Raw genomic sequence first — 17,178 nt, forward strand, 5'->3', positions numbered from 1 at the left:
GAGAGAGAGAGAGAGAGAGAAGGTAAAGATTTTTTTAATTCAAATGAGTCAATGGAAAATGATAAGATCTCATAGGGATGAGTGGGATTATAAAAACATCATCTAAAAACTATAATGTCATTGGGGGTCATAGACAGATAAGATGGGGTACCTGGGACTGATTCATTATATTTTTAATGTCTTCAAAGAAGAAATCAAAATGAGGGGAGGGAAAGCATACACAGAATGAGAGGGTTTGGGGGGATTGTGATCTGCTCCTATGAAGTTGCATTCACACTGAAGAAGTCATAGATCCATTGAAGTCTTCAAATATGCTTCTCATATATCAGTATAAACAAGAGTCTGTGATTCTGATGGTGGAAGAAGGCCTGGGGAGTCCTACCCAGGCAGTCTCAAACTAATCTAAAGCTTGGTAGATAATCTTAGATGACTACCTTATCTTGAAGAAATTATAGCTTATCCACAGCTGTTAGGTGTCAGAGTCCAGATTAAACCCAGGTGTCCTGACTTGAAATCCCAGACCCTTCTACTGCAACTTGCTACCTCTGTACTCAGAGGGAAAACCAAGGCAGAAGAAAGATCAGAGACAAGCCTCAGAACTGGGAAGGAGAAAGGAGAGCATTAAGGAGAGAAAATAGAATGATATGACTGGCATCAAGATAGTTCCTGGCCAGAGCTTCTTCATATCCAGCAGGAATGAACAAATAACATCTGCAGCTGAGGCTAGCATCAGAGGATATTCTAGTGTCCTTGAAGGTCCAGTTGAATGTCTGGAAAAAAAGTTATTTTTTTCCCTTTTCTATATGCATTAAAATAATTTTCTTCATATTCTGGCTCTAGGGAAATAGCTAACCAGGAAGGCTCCCTCTATATCCATTTCCCCACTCACATTTCCTTTTGGAATTCCCATCCTGGGTAGGTAAGGATAAATAGATGAGTGATCTAGGGTTTACACACACACACACACACACACACAAACACACACATACACACACACAATTTCCTTCCAATTTGATTTTTCCCCATTTGATGGACCTGCCCAAGAGTCATAAGGTTTTTGAGAGTATGGATATGTTTTATGGTTTGGAGTAAGACTGCACTCTCCTCCCACCCCCCTCCAGCATCTCACCTTCTATTGTAACACACTCATGGATGCTGTAGCCTGTGGAAAAATTAGAGAGAGTCACAAAAATTGTGCAAGGGATAATGGACCTGGAGATGAGACTCTTATATCCCCCGTTTCAAAGCAAGAACACACTTGATTGATGCTTGCACTCTGTCTAGATACAAGGACTGTGCATCTCCCAAACCAGACTGGAAGCAGCTTGTGCAGAACAACCATTTCCCCAGGATGGTGCCTAGTTTTTATCTCTCCTCAAGTAAAGCCTCCAACACCCCTCCTTGGACCAATGATTTTCAATATGTATTCAGGAAATGGAATAAATGAGATCATAAGTATCAGGTGACACAAAGATGGATGGGAGAGCTACTATGTTGAATGAGCATCAAGATCCAAAGAGAACAAGATGGGCTAGAAATATAGGTCAAAACTAATATGATGAAATATAAAAAATCATCTGTATAGCTTCTAACAGCAGGACAGGGGAAGCAAGACTCTCTAAGTGTATATGTGGGAAAAAAAGATCTGGGGGATTTTGATCAGATTACAAACTCAGTTTGAGTCAGTGAATTGACACAGCAGTTGAAAAAATAAACATGATTTTAGGCTAGATAGAGAAATGTCCAGTGGGAAACTGCTGATCTCACTGTCCTATGCCCTGGTCAATCCTTATTTGGTATTGTAGTCAATAAAAACTTTTATGAAGGGCCCTGGCAACATGTAACATATTCAGAAATCTACCATGATAGGAGAGGGAGAAACTGTCATATAAAATTGGAAGGAAATGGGGACTTGTGGCCTGGGGAAGAGAATACTGGGGGCAGCTGTCACACAGAAAAGGGATTAATTTTTTCTACATTGAGGGGAGGTAGATGGGGGCAAATTTTCTTTGGATGACAGAAAAAAAATTTAACAGAATATTCCAAAAGTAGATTGGGACAATACATGAGGTAATTAGATCACCATCCCTTCTGAATGACATTGAGACAAGTTGAGCTATTGAAAAAGTATAATTTAGTCAGATACTATAGTGATAGGGACCCTCAAGACACAAATCAGATTTGAATTCCTGGGAAGATTCTAAAAGGGTTCATTAAATGACTCCAAAATGTCTATAAGCAAAGCCTCAAAAAAAAAAACAGATTGGTGAGAGATTAAACTAGAATTCCTAGGGGAATTGAGGCAAAAAACTTTTAAAAAGAGAGTTGAAAGATGTTTTTGGAAAATAAATTAGATCTATGAAAGTAAGCATATGAAATAGATGAACATATTGGCACAAGAGGTATGAAGATTTCCCCATGCAATAAACTCCTAGAAAATTAGAATGGCCAAATAAAAGTTAATGATTATATGAAATAAGAAGAAACGCTTAAAAAAAAATCAAAATCTGAAAAAAATGGGAAAAAATGTAAGGCATCATATAGCAAAAACAACTGACCTAGAAAACAGATTGAGGACAGATAATTTAAGAATAATTAGACTACTTGAAAATCATGACCCACCTCCCCCCAAAAAAGGACCCTCAACATTAAATCTCAAAAAAACAACAACAACTTAACAGGGAAGTTCCCAGATCTCTTAGATCCAGGGGGTAAGGTGGAACTAGAAATACAAATCTTTTTGATTCCCACACCCTCACAAAGTTCATGGAACATCAATATTTCCTAGCCTTTTCTGACTTACAACTCTTGTTCCTTTCTCTCTCTCCTCATATACATACCTGTCTTTATTTTATGCCACATGATGAAGGAGGCAATAGAGCTCAAAACCAAAATGACAACACCCAGGATGGCCAGAGTCAAAGTCCGAGACCTCTTTTTAGAAGATTTCACATGGACTGAGAAAGAAAGAAGGAGGGTATAAAGGGAAGAAAGTTAATGGGAGCAAAAATCTTTCAGGTGGCAGTAAGGAGTATACCCACTGGGAATCTTCTGAGGAGATAGAAGAAGGGGGGCATATTAATAGCATTTCATGGCCAATTCTTCCTGGGACTCAGTCTAATCAACTCAGTCTTAGCACTCACCAGGGTATACTTTTGGTGTCCCCAGCTCAATATGTTCTACTACACAGTCATAATTGGTCCCCGTTTCCTCTGGTGGGAGCTCAATGAAGACTCGTTGGTAGAAAGTGGAATCGGCATTGGGCAAGAGCCCACTGGAACTTTCCTTCCCAACCACAATTTTCTTCTCCTCTTTCTGCCAGTGCAACAGGATAGAGCTGGGATAGAAGCCAGTGGCAGAGCAGGAGAGAGTGGTAATGCCATCCATGGCTTCATGATAGGACACCGTCACCTCAGGGGGCACTAAAGGTAGAGGTCAGGAGAGAAGGCATCATGTGAAAATCTCAGTAGCATTTCCAGTTCCCATTGTCTCTCCCTGTCTTCATTTCCCTTTTTGCTCCATACACAGGGCAAACCTATGGCATGCATGTCAGAAAGGGCACTCAGAGCCTTCTCTGTGGGCACATGTGCTGTCACCCAAGCACAGAGTTCACCAGAGTTCATTATTATAAAGCCAGAGGGATATAGATCTGGGATCTCACATCATCCACCACTCTAAAAGGTTCACCATCACTACCCTAAGATTTTACAAGCATAAGGTCTTGGAAGGCAAGGCACCACTTTATACTCTCTCCATGTCTATTTTATACCTCTCCAGGGTCCTCTGCACACAGAAGACCGTCAACAAATGGTTGTGAATGGTGACAGCAATAATATCACCAGATTTCTAACCCAATTAAAAGGTTGACCATCCTGACTATTATAACAGGTTAAAAAAACCAAAACTTCTTCAATATTTCCTAATGTTCGTGCCCCTGATTTTTATCTATGGGCTTATTCCATTCATTAGTGCAGATCACAGCTCCTCAAATTCACAAGCTTGACATACAAATTCAGAACTTGCCAAGAGGCCAGCTATAGCAATGATATGTGATTTCAATTATCCAGATAGCCACTGAATCTGTCTCTACAAAAGGCAAACCAGGTGGTAACATGGTGACTTGCCTTCATGATAAATTCTTCCTTCAAAAGGTGGAAGAAACAAGGTGAAGTTATTTGTAGATAAAATTGTCACTAACAGTGAGGAATTGATTGCTGGAGTGTTAAGTGATACAAACATGGAGAGGAAGTGCTCACTCCCTCCTTGACTTTGTGATAGACAAGTCTAGGAATTTGGGCTGGGCTGGTACACCCTCAGCTCTCTGAAAGAGTAGACTTCAAGGGGTTTAGAGGAAAGCTAATCTCATGGACTAAAATCTGCAGAGGAAGCCAGTCCAGAAAGAGAAGCATTCTAAAGTGAGATTTTGAAGAAACCAAAGGAAACCATTCAGATAAAGGAGAAAAGGCAGAAATGTCTGAAGAGATTGATGGAGATACATAGGTAACTCTCTACCCAATAGATTTTTTTCAACCCTTATCTTCTTTCTTAGAATTAATACTGAATATTGGTTCCAGGGCAGAAGAGGAGTAAGGGCTAGGCAATGGGAGTTAGAGACTTGCTCAAGATAGCAAAGCTGGAAAGTGTCTGATGTCAGATTTGAACCCAGAACCTCCCACCCATAGGCCTGGCTCTCAATACACTGCATCATCTGGCTGCCACAACCCAATAGATTTTTAAAAGAAATATACAGAACATGGAATCTGGGACAAGTAATAGATGATGATGGTACTACTGTTAGAAGAAGTGTCAGGAAGGCTAAGATGTAGAATGAGCTTAGGCTCATGATGAGGTAAGCAATGGACAACAACAAGAAGGTTTTAAAGCAATATTGGGGGAAAGGTATTATTAAAGAAGTCATATTGTGATTACTATTTAAGAGTTGTTGGTATAATAATTAATGACAATAGAGAGAAGGCAAACATGCTTATTTTGTCACTGTTTTCTCTGCCAAAGAGAATCATATTTATAGGAGATCAGAAAATGAAAATAACTAATGGAGAGTTGAAGCAAAAAAAAATATCAGAATGGATAAATTTATATACTATCTGGTTTCTTTTTTTTTCATTGTAGTAGTAGTAGTAGTTGTTTGGTGGTAGTGGTAGTAGTAGTAGTAGTAGTAGTAGTAGTAGTAGTAGTAGTAGTAGTAGTAGTAGTAGTAGTAGTAGTATTTATGTAACACTTTGATGTTTTCAAAGAACATTACAAATATTCTCATTTGAGCCTTGCCTGGTCCAGAAGAACCATGTTTTGGGTCCTGGAAGTACTAGCAAAGAGAATGGCTCATCTACTGATAATAAGACCATGACAGATCATGGACAGATTCTCCATGGAGAATGGAGCAGGTACCATAGGATTAAAGGAAGGTAATTGTTTCCCTGATTTTTTTTAAAAGAAGATAAGAGACTGCAAATTCAAGCTTGACTTGGATTCTTGGGAAGATTCTAAAAGGGTTCATTTGGACCTAAAAAGGAAGCTATGATTACAAAGAGCTAGCTTGGCTTCATCAAGAGCAGATCATACCAGACTAACCTCGTTTTCTTTGTTGGCAGCATTGCTAAACTAGTAGATGAAAGGAATGTTATGAATATGATTTACCTGGATTTAAATATTTCTCCAAGGAGGCATTAGACTCAAAGAATTTGTATAACTAGTTCAATGTTGACTTGGCAGAGGTCTCCATTTTCATTAAAGACCAGAGAGAAGGCATAGATGATCTCATCATATTTGAACATGACACAAAGGGGTAGAGGGTAGATAGTTAACACATGAGATGACAAGGTCAGGATCCAAAAAGACCTTGACAGGCTAAAACATTAGGTTGAATATTATTTGGTGCAATTCAATGGGGATTCATGTAAATTGCTTTAATCAAACTCACTAGCAGAAGATGGGAGAGGCATGGTTAGGAAGTTATTTCTCTACTTTAATTGATTAGTCTTCATGAGTTGGTGTAGGTCAGTATCATCCTCTCCCCTTTGATGGTGAGCATCTCTACTTTTATCTGCACTGGTTATTAAGAAAAACAGAAAGAAATAATGACAGGGAGTCAGAGTGTGTCTTTGGGTCTTAGTTTCCCTAATATGATGGGACAATGCAGAGCTCGTGCTCAGAAGGTATAGACTGAGAATCCCCAGGCTTACCTCCACATGCTGACCCACAAGAGAATGAGTATGATCATACACAATAACAATCTCTCTCCTTTCTCTATCACTGGTTTTTCCCATAGTGATCAGAGTTAAAGCCAGGACCCAGTTCTTTGACTTCCCCCACACACCAGGGCATCAGCCACTAAGGTGGCCTAGATGTCCTGATGGAAATTGGGTAGAAAGACCAGGGACTCACCATTTTTCTTTATACTGGAGTGCTGTAGGATTTTTTTCATGGTGTCAATACAATATTCTTGCATGTAGTGCTTCCTCTGAGTGGTCCACAGGTTACTTGTCAGAATGGGTTTGAAGGGCTCGGCCTCAGGCACCATGATAAACCAATCGCCATACTTCTCATCCAGCCAGCAAAAATCCTGACCATTCACAGCAATCTGGATTTCATTTCCTAGCTGGTTGTTCCTCTCAATTTCACAAAGTATGAAGAGTTGCACTGTGTGGTTCACTGTAGAGGGAGGTTGGGAGGTTGGTAGTGAAATGAGATGTGCACTCTGCTCAGTAGGACCAGGATTTGAATCCTAGATCTGACATTTATCATCAGTTTAACCTCAGGAAAATGACTTTACCTCTCTTCCTCAGTATTCTCATTCATCAGATAGGGATAATGTCACTTCACTTCCTCTATACAGAATTGTTGTGAAGGAAATTATATATTGAAAGCAAGATAGAGATGGGAGTTGTTATATTGACATCATAGGGAGATGTACAAGGAGGCAGGAAACCTCGAGATGTCCAATACCATCAGAGATTAATTTTGGGGATCTTTAAGGATGACTTACTGATGTAAATCTCTTGAGCTCCCAAGGGAACCAGATGCTCCCTACCCATGAATAATCATGATCAAGGTAAACTGAAGAACTAGAGTTAAGAAAGAATAGGGTAGGAGCTTCATGTCAGTCTGGGCTAGCCAGTTTTCGGTTATGTGAGCTTCCAGTCACCTTATCCAAGTGTTTTACTTCTGAATTTGAATATGTCCTTTTGGGGGGTAATTTCTAGAACAACACACTGGTGGATGAGAGTATGTGGAGGAGACTGGCTAGAAAAGAACAGTTGGAAGTAACCACCTTGATTAGGCTCTGAAATACAGTCACAGTGACAGAAAAGAAGATCAGATGGCAATTCATTGGTCAGTTCTGAACACAGAACCAGGAGAGAACAGGGAGAGTCAGTTGCTTTAAGCTGATGTTCAATTATTGAGAAAATGTAGAGAAAAATAGTAACCCTCAGGATGAAGACCATTTCCCTGGAGTGCTTGGCACATAGTAGGCTTTTAATAATGTTTATTGATTGGACAGTTCCAAGAGAAGTAGCCAGTGCCCTGGGAAGCTGGTGTTCCTGGTCCTTTCCCTAGAGTGCTCTGAGATCACTCAATAGTATAGCCTCCTGGAAATTGTGCTAAATGGAGGCAGAGAGGAAGAAGGACAGAAGGAAGAAGGCATGGGAGAAGGGAAGAGGGGCTGACTTACTGTCACTCTTGGTGCTGTTCTGCATCAGCTTCCTCAGGAACCATAGGAAACTCTTCTCGTGGTCCACTAACTTCTGCCAAGTGTCCTCTATGAACTTGGCCCCCAGGACCTGTGAGATCCAGGCCTCCTTGGCTATGAGCTGATGATTATATTTGTTAAAGGAGAACACCTGTACATCATCCAGAAAGTCCACAATAAAGTATTCCAAGAGGGAGCTTCCTGTGCCCACCGTTGTGAACTGTATCATGTGTTTGTGGTGAGCTGCAGAACAGGAATGAATGGGGAGAAAAGAGAAGAGTGGATCAAGTATGTATGGACCAGAACTCATGTGCCTTCTCCCACTCATCCCTTTATCCTCTTGCTACTTGGAAGGCAGCTAAGTCTCCCTAGGCCACCTAGTGAATAGGATAGCATGCTGAATTTAGGAGTCAGCCAGACTCTGGTTCTAATCTACCTCAGACACTTAGCATCTAATCATACTGGGCAAATCACTTAACCTCTGTGTTTACCCATCTATAAAATGAATAAATCAGACTTGAAAGTCTCCAAAGGCCCCTTCCAGCTCTGTGCTAGGCACCCCACTAAGCACTGAAGAGAAAAAAGATGCAAAATATGGCCCCTGCTTTCAAAAAATGATGCAGTGAGCTCTTCACCACTAGAGGTCTTCAAGCAGAGACTGAAAGAACACATGGCAGGAGATGTTTTGGGGAGTGAGAATCCTTACTCTGGTATGGCCCTGACTTGACAGAATCATATTAATACATCATTGGGAAATGTTTAAGAAAATAAATAAAATATAAAACAATATAATGTGAATTGATGGCTTCATCAGTCCATTTGCTGCCACAAGGATTCATATCTGTTTGGGTTTGATACCATTAGACTAGATTAACTGCTGGAACTCATATAAATTCTGTTTCTAGAGTCATTTCCATCCCTTTAAAGGTACCAACAGGAGCAGATAACATGGCAATCAAATAGGCACAGAGTCCAGGAAACATGCTCTTTTCCTTTCACCAGGGGGAGAGGAAGTACCCAGCTAGAAAAGAATCCTGATCTTGAATTTCTAGTTTTCATAGTGTTATAATCTATTAAGTAATAGTCTATTGTCATACATGGTGGGAGATGAAGTCCCCATTCCATTCCCTCCCTGGAGAAGAGTCGTGAAAGGAGCAAGAAATTCCAGGCCACTGAAAGAGGAACCTTGAGGTCCATCGCCCAGTCAACAAGGCAGATGGAAAAGAATCAGGTTCAGGAGCCCCATCAGCTACACCAACCAATCCAATCAACTTGAAGACTTTAATGAAATTAAGGGGGAGGAGGAGGTTATCATCTATCTACTTGTTTAAAGGTCTGTTTTTTACTTGTTTTCCTCCAAGTGTCTTGAAAGATTCCAAACTAAATTAAAGAGAAAGAGGGATGTGTAAATGAAGTAGAACCAACATGCCATCTTGTGGCCATCCGTGGTCATCAGGGAAGGTAGCACCCTCCTCTGAATTCCAAATGATTTGGTAGTATCAGGGAATGATCTTTGTTTCTTGAGCTAGAACTATGATTTCATCAATGTAAGGGAACTTCTAGCATGGAAGCTCCCTCCATCGATGCAGATTAGCAACTAAACTATAACTTTTAGTGCTAGGCAGTTACCTGGAAAATTGAAAAGTTCAATGGCTTGCCCTTGATTGCACAACTACTATGGTTCAGAGGGAGGCTTTGAACTCAGGTTATTCCGACTCCTAAACTGACCAACTTTCCACTTAGCTGCATTGCTCGAGTTAATAGAGAAGTGGAAACTCAGGAAGTAGAGTCAAGAACAACTGTAGACCCTGATCTCTTCTTGCCTTAGTGTCTTCAATTCCCAGGTTTCATCTGCTTCTGGTCAATATGATCTCCATTTTTTTTCCTAGGTATGCGCTGCTAGGCTAAGTTGAACCTACCAAGAAGGAGCCCAAGGGCAGCTGTTTACTCCCTGTATGACCTTAAGAAAGGAGAATGGCTTCAAGGTGATGAAGTGAAAAGTCATCCTTCTGCTCTCTCTCAATAGCCTCCTCCTCCATGACCTAGAAATCATGCCCAAATGAATTCTAATCATAGAAATCAAGCAAAAGTCCCAATGAGTCATTTTTCTAGACTAGAGTAGGTTGAGAAGATAGAGAGGTCTGTGGATACTGGAATAAGGGCTGACTAGGAGCAAAGCGTCAGCAGCAGTGCCATGCCAGGCTATGATGATTACAACAGTTGAAGGGAGCAGTTGTTCCCAGGAACAGTGAGGGACCTAAGCATCTGGGCAGAAAAAAGTCCCAGGAGATCTCTGTACCAACACTGGGCGCAGGAATAGGTGCCACATGGCAGTTCTGCCATTGATTATTCCATTCCAAGACATAGTTCCAGGAAGAGAAGAAGGAATCAAGAACCCTATCTGAAAACAGAGCAAAGAAGGAAAGAAAATTCAAGAACCATAGCTGTGTGGCCCTAAGACCAAGAGCAGAGTGTTCTAGTCTTTAACCCCTCACAGAAGCATACAGTGGAATAATCTAGGTCAAGAGAGAAAAACCAAGGAGAAATTAGTAGTGTAGTGGCTCTCAACCTGCAGAAACTCCCAATAGATTGAGTCCAATAGCAAACTATTGAAACTCAACTGCATGCATGCCAAAAGACTCAAACTGAGTCAGAACCTTTTGAAGCACAGAGCAAGAAAGTAGTAAACAGCTGCTATTGTTGTTGCCTTTAAATCATTTTAGTTGTGTGTGACTCTGTGACCCCATTTGGGGTTTTCTGGCAATGCTACTGGAGTAGTTTGCCATTTCCTTCTCTAGATGGTTTTACAAGTGAGGAAACTGTGACAAACAGGGTTAAGTTTTTTTGCCAAGTGTCATATAGTTAGTGTCTAAGGCCATATTTGAACTAAGGAAGATGAGACTGCCTAATGGCCCAGTACTCTATTTACTGTACCACCTAGCGTTGCATATACTAAACAGACCTCTTACCAGATTATACCACTTTGGAAGTTTCAGAAACTTAAAGGTCCCTGAGACCAAGCTGTGAAGGCATCAAAACAACAGAAAAGATAGAAGCCCAGGTCAGTCATCTTCTCTCAGAGGTGAACAGAGCCGAATTCTAACACAAAGTTCAAAGTCAAGAATAGGCTGAAAAAAGTGAACAAGTTAACAGAAAAAAAAGGACCTGACCATAAAAAGCTACTTATAGCAAAAGGGACAACCTCCCCCCAATAGTTTTAAAATATCTACACATAAACCCTCAAAGAAAAAGTGCAGATTGTACAAAAACCCAACAAGCATTCCTAGGAAAATTAAAGAAAAATTTTAAAGTAGCAAAAAAAATGTTCTTAATCAAATAAGAATGGTAGAGGATAAGTTCAGAAAATAAATAAGAGAGATGCAAGAAAATTATGAAAATATAATTAACAACTTGGTTTAAAAAAGGTACCAAAATACTGAAAAAAAAATAACTTCTTAAATATAAGAATTGGCCAGATGGTAAATGAGGTACAAACTGATATTGAAGAAAACAACTTCTTAAAAGTTTGAGTTGGTTAAAAAGGTACAAAATCTCATCAAGCAAAAAATCTGCTTGAAAATTATAACTGGGCAAATAGAAGCTAATGACCCTGAGACATCAAGAAACCATAAAATAAAGTTTAAAATGAAAAAAATGGATTAAAATAAAAAATATCTCAGGAGAAACAATTGGAAAATAAATCAAGGAAACATCATCATTGAACAACCAGATAGCCATAAACAGAAAAAAGGCCTAGATATCATATTTAAAGAATTTACAAAGGAAAGCTACCCAGATATCTTAAAACCAGAGGACAAAGTAGAAACTTGAAGAATGCATGTTACCTCTTGAAAGAAAATCCTCAAATGAAAGCTCCCAGAAATATTATAGCCAAACAAAACTCTCAAGTCAAGGAGAAAAAATAATGAAAATAATAAAAAAGAAATAGTTAAATATCATGAAGCCATGGTTAGGATAAATCAAAATTTAGCATTTACTGTAATAAAGAAACAAAGAACTTAGAATATAATCTTAAACCAGTCGCTTTACCTCTTGGGGGTCTCTGTTTCCTCACCTGAAAAAGGAGGAAGCTGAACTAAATAACTTTTATATTTTCAAACTCTAAATACAAGACCAGGATCCTAAGTTCCTAGACAGGTCTCTGGTGTACCTTCAGAAAACATAGGGTTGCTTTTTTCTCATGGGAATTTTGAATTTCTCTCATTGGTAGGGCTGTCCCTTTCAGTTGTTTCTATTACCCAAAGATCAGTGGGGACATCTTTAAGTCATCAATGCCTGTAAAAAATACCTTCTACATTGTGGTCGGCAGGGACTAGCCTCTAAGTGTTAAGAGACCCAGAACTTCCCCAATCTGCTTCACCTTTTCTGTTGTAGCCCAACTTCCCTCTATCAAAGGTTCCAGGACTCCCACACAAATGCAGCTGACCAATTCAAGGTCTAGGGGAAGCTTTTCCTTCATGTTCTCTTTGATCATTAATCATCATGATCATCACCATCATTTCAGTCTTCTCAACATTTTCAGTGAGATTCAGATAGAAATGATCCTAGGACGAGTCCCTCGCTGGCATCCTTGTGTATTTAACATGCTGGAGACTATTGCAAACATGGATAAAAGTCATTGTTTTGTACATTTAAAAATATTATGATGTAAACTCATCCAATGTAGACTTCCTCAAAGCAGTCTCAGTACAGGGTAAGTAGCAGATGGGATGACAGAGGTGATGTGCATTTCAGCCTGTTGGTGGTGCTATCAGCACGAGCAGAAGTGGCAGTAGTCATAATAATACTAATAGAGACAGTATGGTATAGTGAATGGTTACCCTTGGAGTTAGGAGAATCTAGGTTCAAGTTCTGTCTTTGACATGACTATATGACACTGGGTAAGTCATTTAGCCTTTCAGGCAATAACTTAGTTTCAAGGAGATCTCAGGAGATCTAGAGTGATGAAATGGAATGTCTAGAACAATAATAACAGTCACTGACAAATATTTCTAGATATTTGTTATTATTATTTATTATTAATATTAAAGGATTGCAAAATGCTTTACCTACATCATCTCCTTTGAACCTTTCCCACAACCCAGTGGCATAGATGCTAATTCAAAACTGGGCATTCCCTCATTTGAAAAAGTAATGGCTGACAATACAAGCTGAATCCAAAAAAATAAAAAAAACATGATTTTTCATGAAATTCCAAGTGGTCATCCAGTGAAGTGAGGGCCCTATCTGTGAGCTCTAACCATGATGTCTCTTGTCTCTCCTCCCTTTTTAAAAATCTTGTCAAAGTTGATTCACTTTTCATTCTTCATCACTCTTCTCTGTCTCCTATTTGACAGCCTGGAAGTCCCCATTCCACCATCTTTTCCACATAATAACTTTAGGCTGGTATTTGGAGGTCTTTAAGATCCTCGCACATTAAATGAAGACTCTTAGCTCCCATCCCTCTCTTCTTTACATTGCCCTTGTAGCCTCAGTTCCTGTTCAGCCCTGATCACTTTCAATTCTTGGACATGGACATAGAGTAGATCAATATTCACTCTCTCAGGTCAAACCTCACTTCTTCCTGAAAGATTTTCCTGAACTTCTACTTGGTTAAGTGGAAGGGAAGTAACCCATCAGAATCGTCCCCTGCCCTTGTGGTTCTAGTCACAGCACTCTTGTTAGTTTGCCTCTTTAAACGTCTACTGTCAATATCAGGGTTATTCCAGCAGGGTAGGGCAGATCCAAACCACATTGCCTTCCATCCTTCCCCCCACTTGCTTCCCTAGACAAACCTGCCTGGGTCTCCATTAGAGAGAGCACCCCCAGAAAGAGCAGCAAGGATGAGAGAGATGCCCTCCTTCTTTTCTTTCTTCTTTTGCTGGCCATTCCATTCCACAGGTGATTGCCTGGCATCTGCGACCACACTCTCGGTGGTGGAGGTTTCCCCTTCCCAACTCTGAACCCCAGTGGCGTCCAAAAGAGAAATAAGGCTTCTATATAAACCTTGGCTCTTTACTACTCATCTCCCGCCTCGCTTGAATTGTCCCTGCCCAGGACTAGCCCTCCTATCATTTCTGACTGAGATATCTGTTGCTAGGCAGAAGCTAAGTATATCTGGAAGCCTTGAGAGTAGAAATGAAATGAAGTCTGTGGTGAAGACAGGAAATTCTAGAGCGGAGTCACCATCAGATGTCACTGAGAAATATGGGGGATGCATATTGCATTTGTAGTGTTCGAATTTAGAAAGCACTAGATCTCATGATGGGCACAACGATGCACCCTAGAGGACTTTGATTCTGAAAACATGGGCTCCTTTGTGTGTGTGTGTGTGTGTGTGTGTGTGTGTGTGTGTGTGTGTTTCTTACTTTACAACTAATGGACTTTCTCATTCTTATCTCTCCCACAGGCAGAGAACCTCAGTGACAAACCAATTCAAGATTTTCCTAACCAAGAATCCCTTCTACACCATCCTCAACAAATGAAGACATCTAATGATACCTTCTGATGCTTCCTGCTTTCTGTGACATATTATTCCATTGGGGGATTCCTCTAGTTAGTAATAAACTTTTTTCCTTACCCTGAAATGAAATCTGTCTCTGCAATTTCAGTCATTGATCTTAAGCTTACCCATTCTGGGGTTAAACACAAAAGTAATTTCTCTGATCAAACCTCTTTGTGTTCTTTCTCATGGTCTAGGATTCATAGTGGATTGTTGATTTAGAGAAGCAAGGGACCAGTGAATTTATTTAATCTAACTCTCTTATTTACAGTTGAGGAAATTGAGGCTTTTCCCCAAGGTCATCGTCAAGATTTCAGCCTGTCAAGATTTGAACCCAGGCCCTTTAATTGCAACTCCAGTGCTGTTTTCACTACACCACACTGCTCTCTGGAGAAAAACTCCCTTTTCACCCTTAGATCTTTTTCTAGTATAAAATAAGGTTGGGGTGGGATTCTCACAATTAAAATTCTTAGTAAAATCAGTCAGCATCACCACCACCCCTCACTGAGAGCTTTAAGCAAAGATGTGCCAGAGACATTGTTGACTTCTTCCATCTTATCCAACTCAATAAGCCCACATGATTCAGTAAAGTTTTCTCTTCCTCCAAATGCCGTATTATCTTGGTCTCTGTGGTCACTTTAATCTTCTCTATCTTTTCCATCAAAGAGAACCCCAATGCTTGGGGATTCCCCATAACTCAACAGGATGCTGTCTAGTGACCTCAATAAGGGAAATGATCAGAATCAAATGTCAAAGTGGGGGAGAGTCACCCACAGATTGTGGTCCAGAGTGAAAGGGGGAACAGCAAAGAAGAGTTCACTCAAGAATTATAGGATCGGAGATTTGTGTCTGGAAGGGACCTTAGAGATCACCCTAATGCAAACCTCTCACTTTCTGGATGAGGGAAAAGAAACCTAAAGAGGTAAATCCATGGAGGTAACTTACCTTTGTCAAAAGGCACTGCGGTATTGCCCTGACTTAGTCTCTAGACTTTGTTCATGTAAAATCTGACTAGAGCTATAATTAAAATATGGCGTACTTTGCCAACCAATCCTAAGTATCAGTTCCAAAGCAGAAGAGAGGTAAGGAGTAGGTAATTAGATTTAAATGAATTGTCCAGGGTTACACAGCAAGTAAGTGTTTGAGGTCAGATCTGAACCCAGGATCTCCGGTCACCTGTCATGGATCTCTCTGCACTGAGCTGTCCCCCTGCTCCTGGCCCTGTTTTCTAGTCATACATATCTGTGGTGACCTTTCTACCTCTTCAGCTCAAGTCTTCTTTTGTAATGTGATGCCAGTGGGTCATACCATGCAGGCACTGCTCCATTTCTCATTTGATGATATCAAGTGCTTCTGACATTCTGATTCCATGGTTCAAAGCCACACATCATCTCCAAAATAACATTGGCACTAAGAGAGTAGGACCTTTGCTCAGGAAGGAGTTTGGGAGTCAAAGAACTTGGCAGTTTCTCAAAAGCCAACTGATACAGTCTTCTCTTGTTGAAATTTGCAGCTAGCCCCACTGGACCAGTCTCTAATCTACGTCACCAGTCCTCCCAGAGACTGGGGACTCTCCAATCAGAGAAGAATGTGTCGAGCATATGCTTCCCCTTCTCTAATTGATGAGGTCTTTCAAGTACCTCCATTTGGGGTAAAGGCCCAAACCTCTCCCCATACCTCCCCCTATGGATGTCGGAGCTCCTTTTGTGTTGTCTTCCCTCATGCCAATGTAGCCCCATAATGATAGCAACTGTGTATTTTTTTGCTAATTATCCTATCCTCAGGGTTTATCACAGTGCCTGATATGTTGTTGTTCATTTGTTTCTTTTGCATCCACCTCTTTGTGACCTCTTTGGGGGTTTTATTGGCCAAGACACTAGAGTGATCTGCCATATCCTTCTCCAGCTTATTTTGCAGATGAAGAAACTGAGGCCAATAGGATAAAGTGACTTCCTCAAGGTCACATAGCTAGTAAGTGTTTAAGGCCAGATTTGATATCAGGAAGATGAGTCTAGTTGACTCCAGGACTAGCACTCCAGCTCGTTGGTATTTAGTAAGCACTTAATTATTGTCTGTTGACTGATGGACTAATTGTATGTAGCCCCTAAGCTAAGACTTGAGGATACCAGAGAAGTAAAGAATTACACACATTCTAGTTTGGATCCCAGTTCTTTATGCCCATGGCTCTTCTCCCTCACTGGAATATGGCAGCCTTGATTGCAGAGACCAAAGCTTCCTCCATCTTTTAAACTTTTGGTCCCAGTCCAGTGCTATCTCAGGCGGCACTCTTTATAGGATGAGACATTTTTCCTCCAAGCCCTACCTAAAGGGACCCTTCATAGAGAAGGAAGAAGCTTGAGCCTCATTCATATTTGAATTTTAAATTATTTTCTGTCATGCTTTTCCTCTTCCCCAACCTCCTCCCCAAACATAGCCCTCTAACTCTCATCCTGAAACCATATTACAGGTTCTCTGGGTGAGTGAGAACTCACCATCTCTACCAATCTACTCTGTTATACTCCATTCATCCTTGGAAAGTAAGATCCCTCCCCCTCTTCTTCATTCCTCTTCTTACATGGGAATTCAAGTATTCAAATTAACATTATTCATTTCCCAACAGCTACATTACTTGGACTTGATTCTACCCTGGCTCTAGGAAACCCATCACCAGGAAATTTTTAGAGATTATGTCAGTTTTAGTACTCCCACCTCATCAGGACACTATATACCTTCTGACCTGACTGAGAACTGGCAAGTGGATCAAAGAACTCCTTCCAAAGCTTCCACTCCAGTCATGTTTTCATTTCCTTCCAATTGTATTCCTTTGGAATGGACTCTCTTATGCCCCATGCTTAGTATCTTTCCCCTCCCCTACTATAAGGAATTAAATTAAGGGTTTGACTAAATATAGGTGAGAATTCTAAAATAATATGTTGGTCACCAATTTAAAATATTATATCTCAAGTCA

General features: G+C 40.4%; 1 protein-coding gene across 1 annotated transcript; it reads right to left on the minus strand.

The window, feature by feature from the left end:
- Positions 1 to 741: 741 nt before the first annotated feature.
- On the minus strand, positions 742 to 13,597 carry LOC103093381 (major histocompatibility complex class I-related gene protein-like). The gene is given in 7 exon segments (NM_001324430.1): positions 742 to 770; positions 1,130 to 1,162; positions 2,841 to 2,957; positions 3,144 to 3,422; positions 6,403 to 6,669; positions 7,691 to 7,951; positions 13,504 to 13,597. Coding segments are annotated over 7 exon segments (1,080 nt in total).
- Positions 13,598 to 17,178: the final 3,581 nt, after the last annotated feature.

Source organism: Monodelphis domestica, chromosome 1 (assembly GCF_027887165.1).
Source record: "Monodelphis domestica isolate mMonDom1 chromosome 1, mMonDom1.pri, whole genome shotgun sequence".
Taxonomy (NCBI): domain Eukaryota; kingdom Metazoa; phylum Chordata; class Mammalia; order Didelphimorphia; family Didelphidae; genus Monodelphis; species Monodelphis domestica.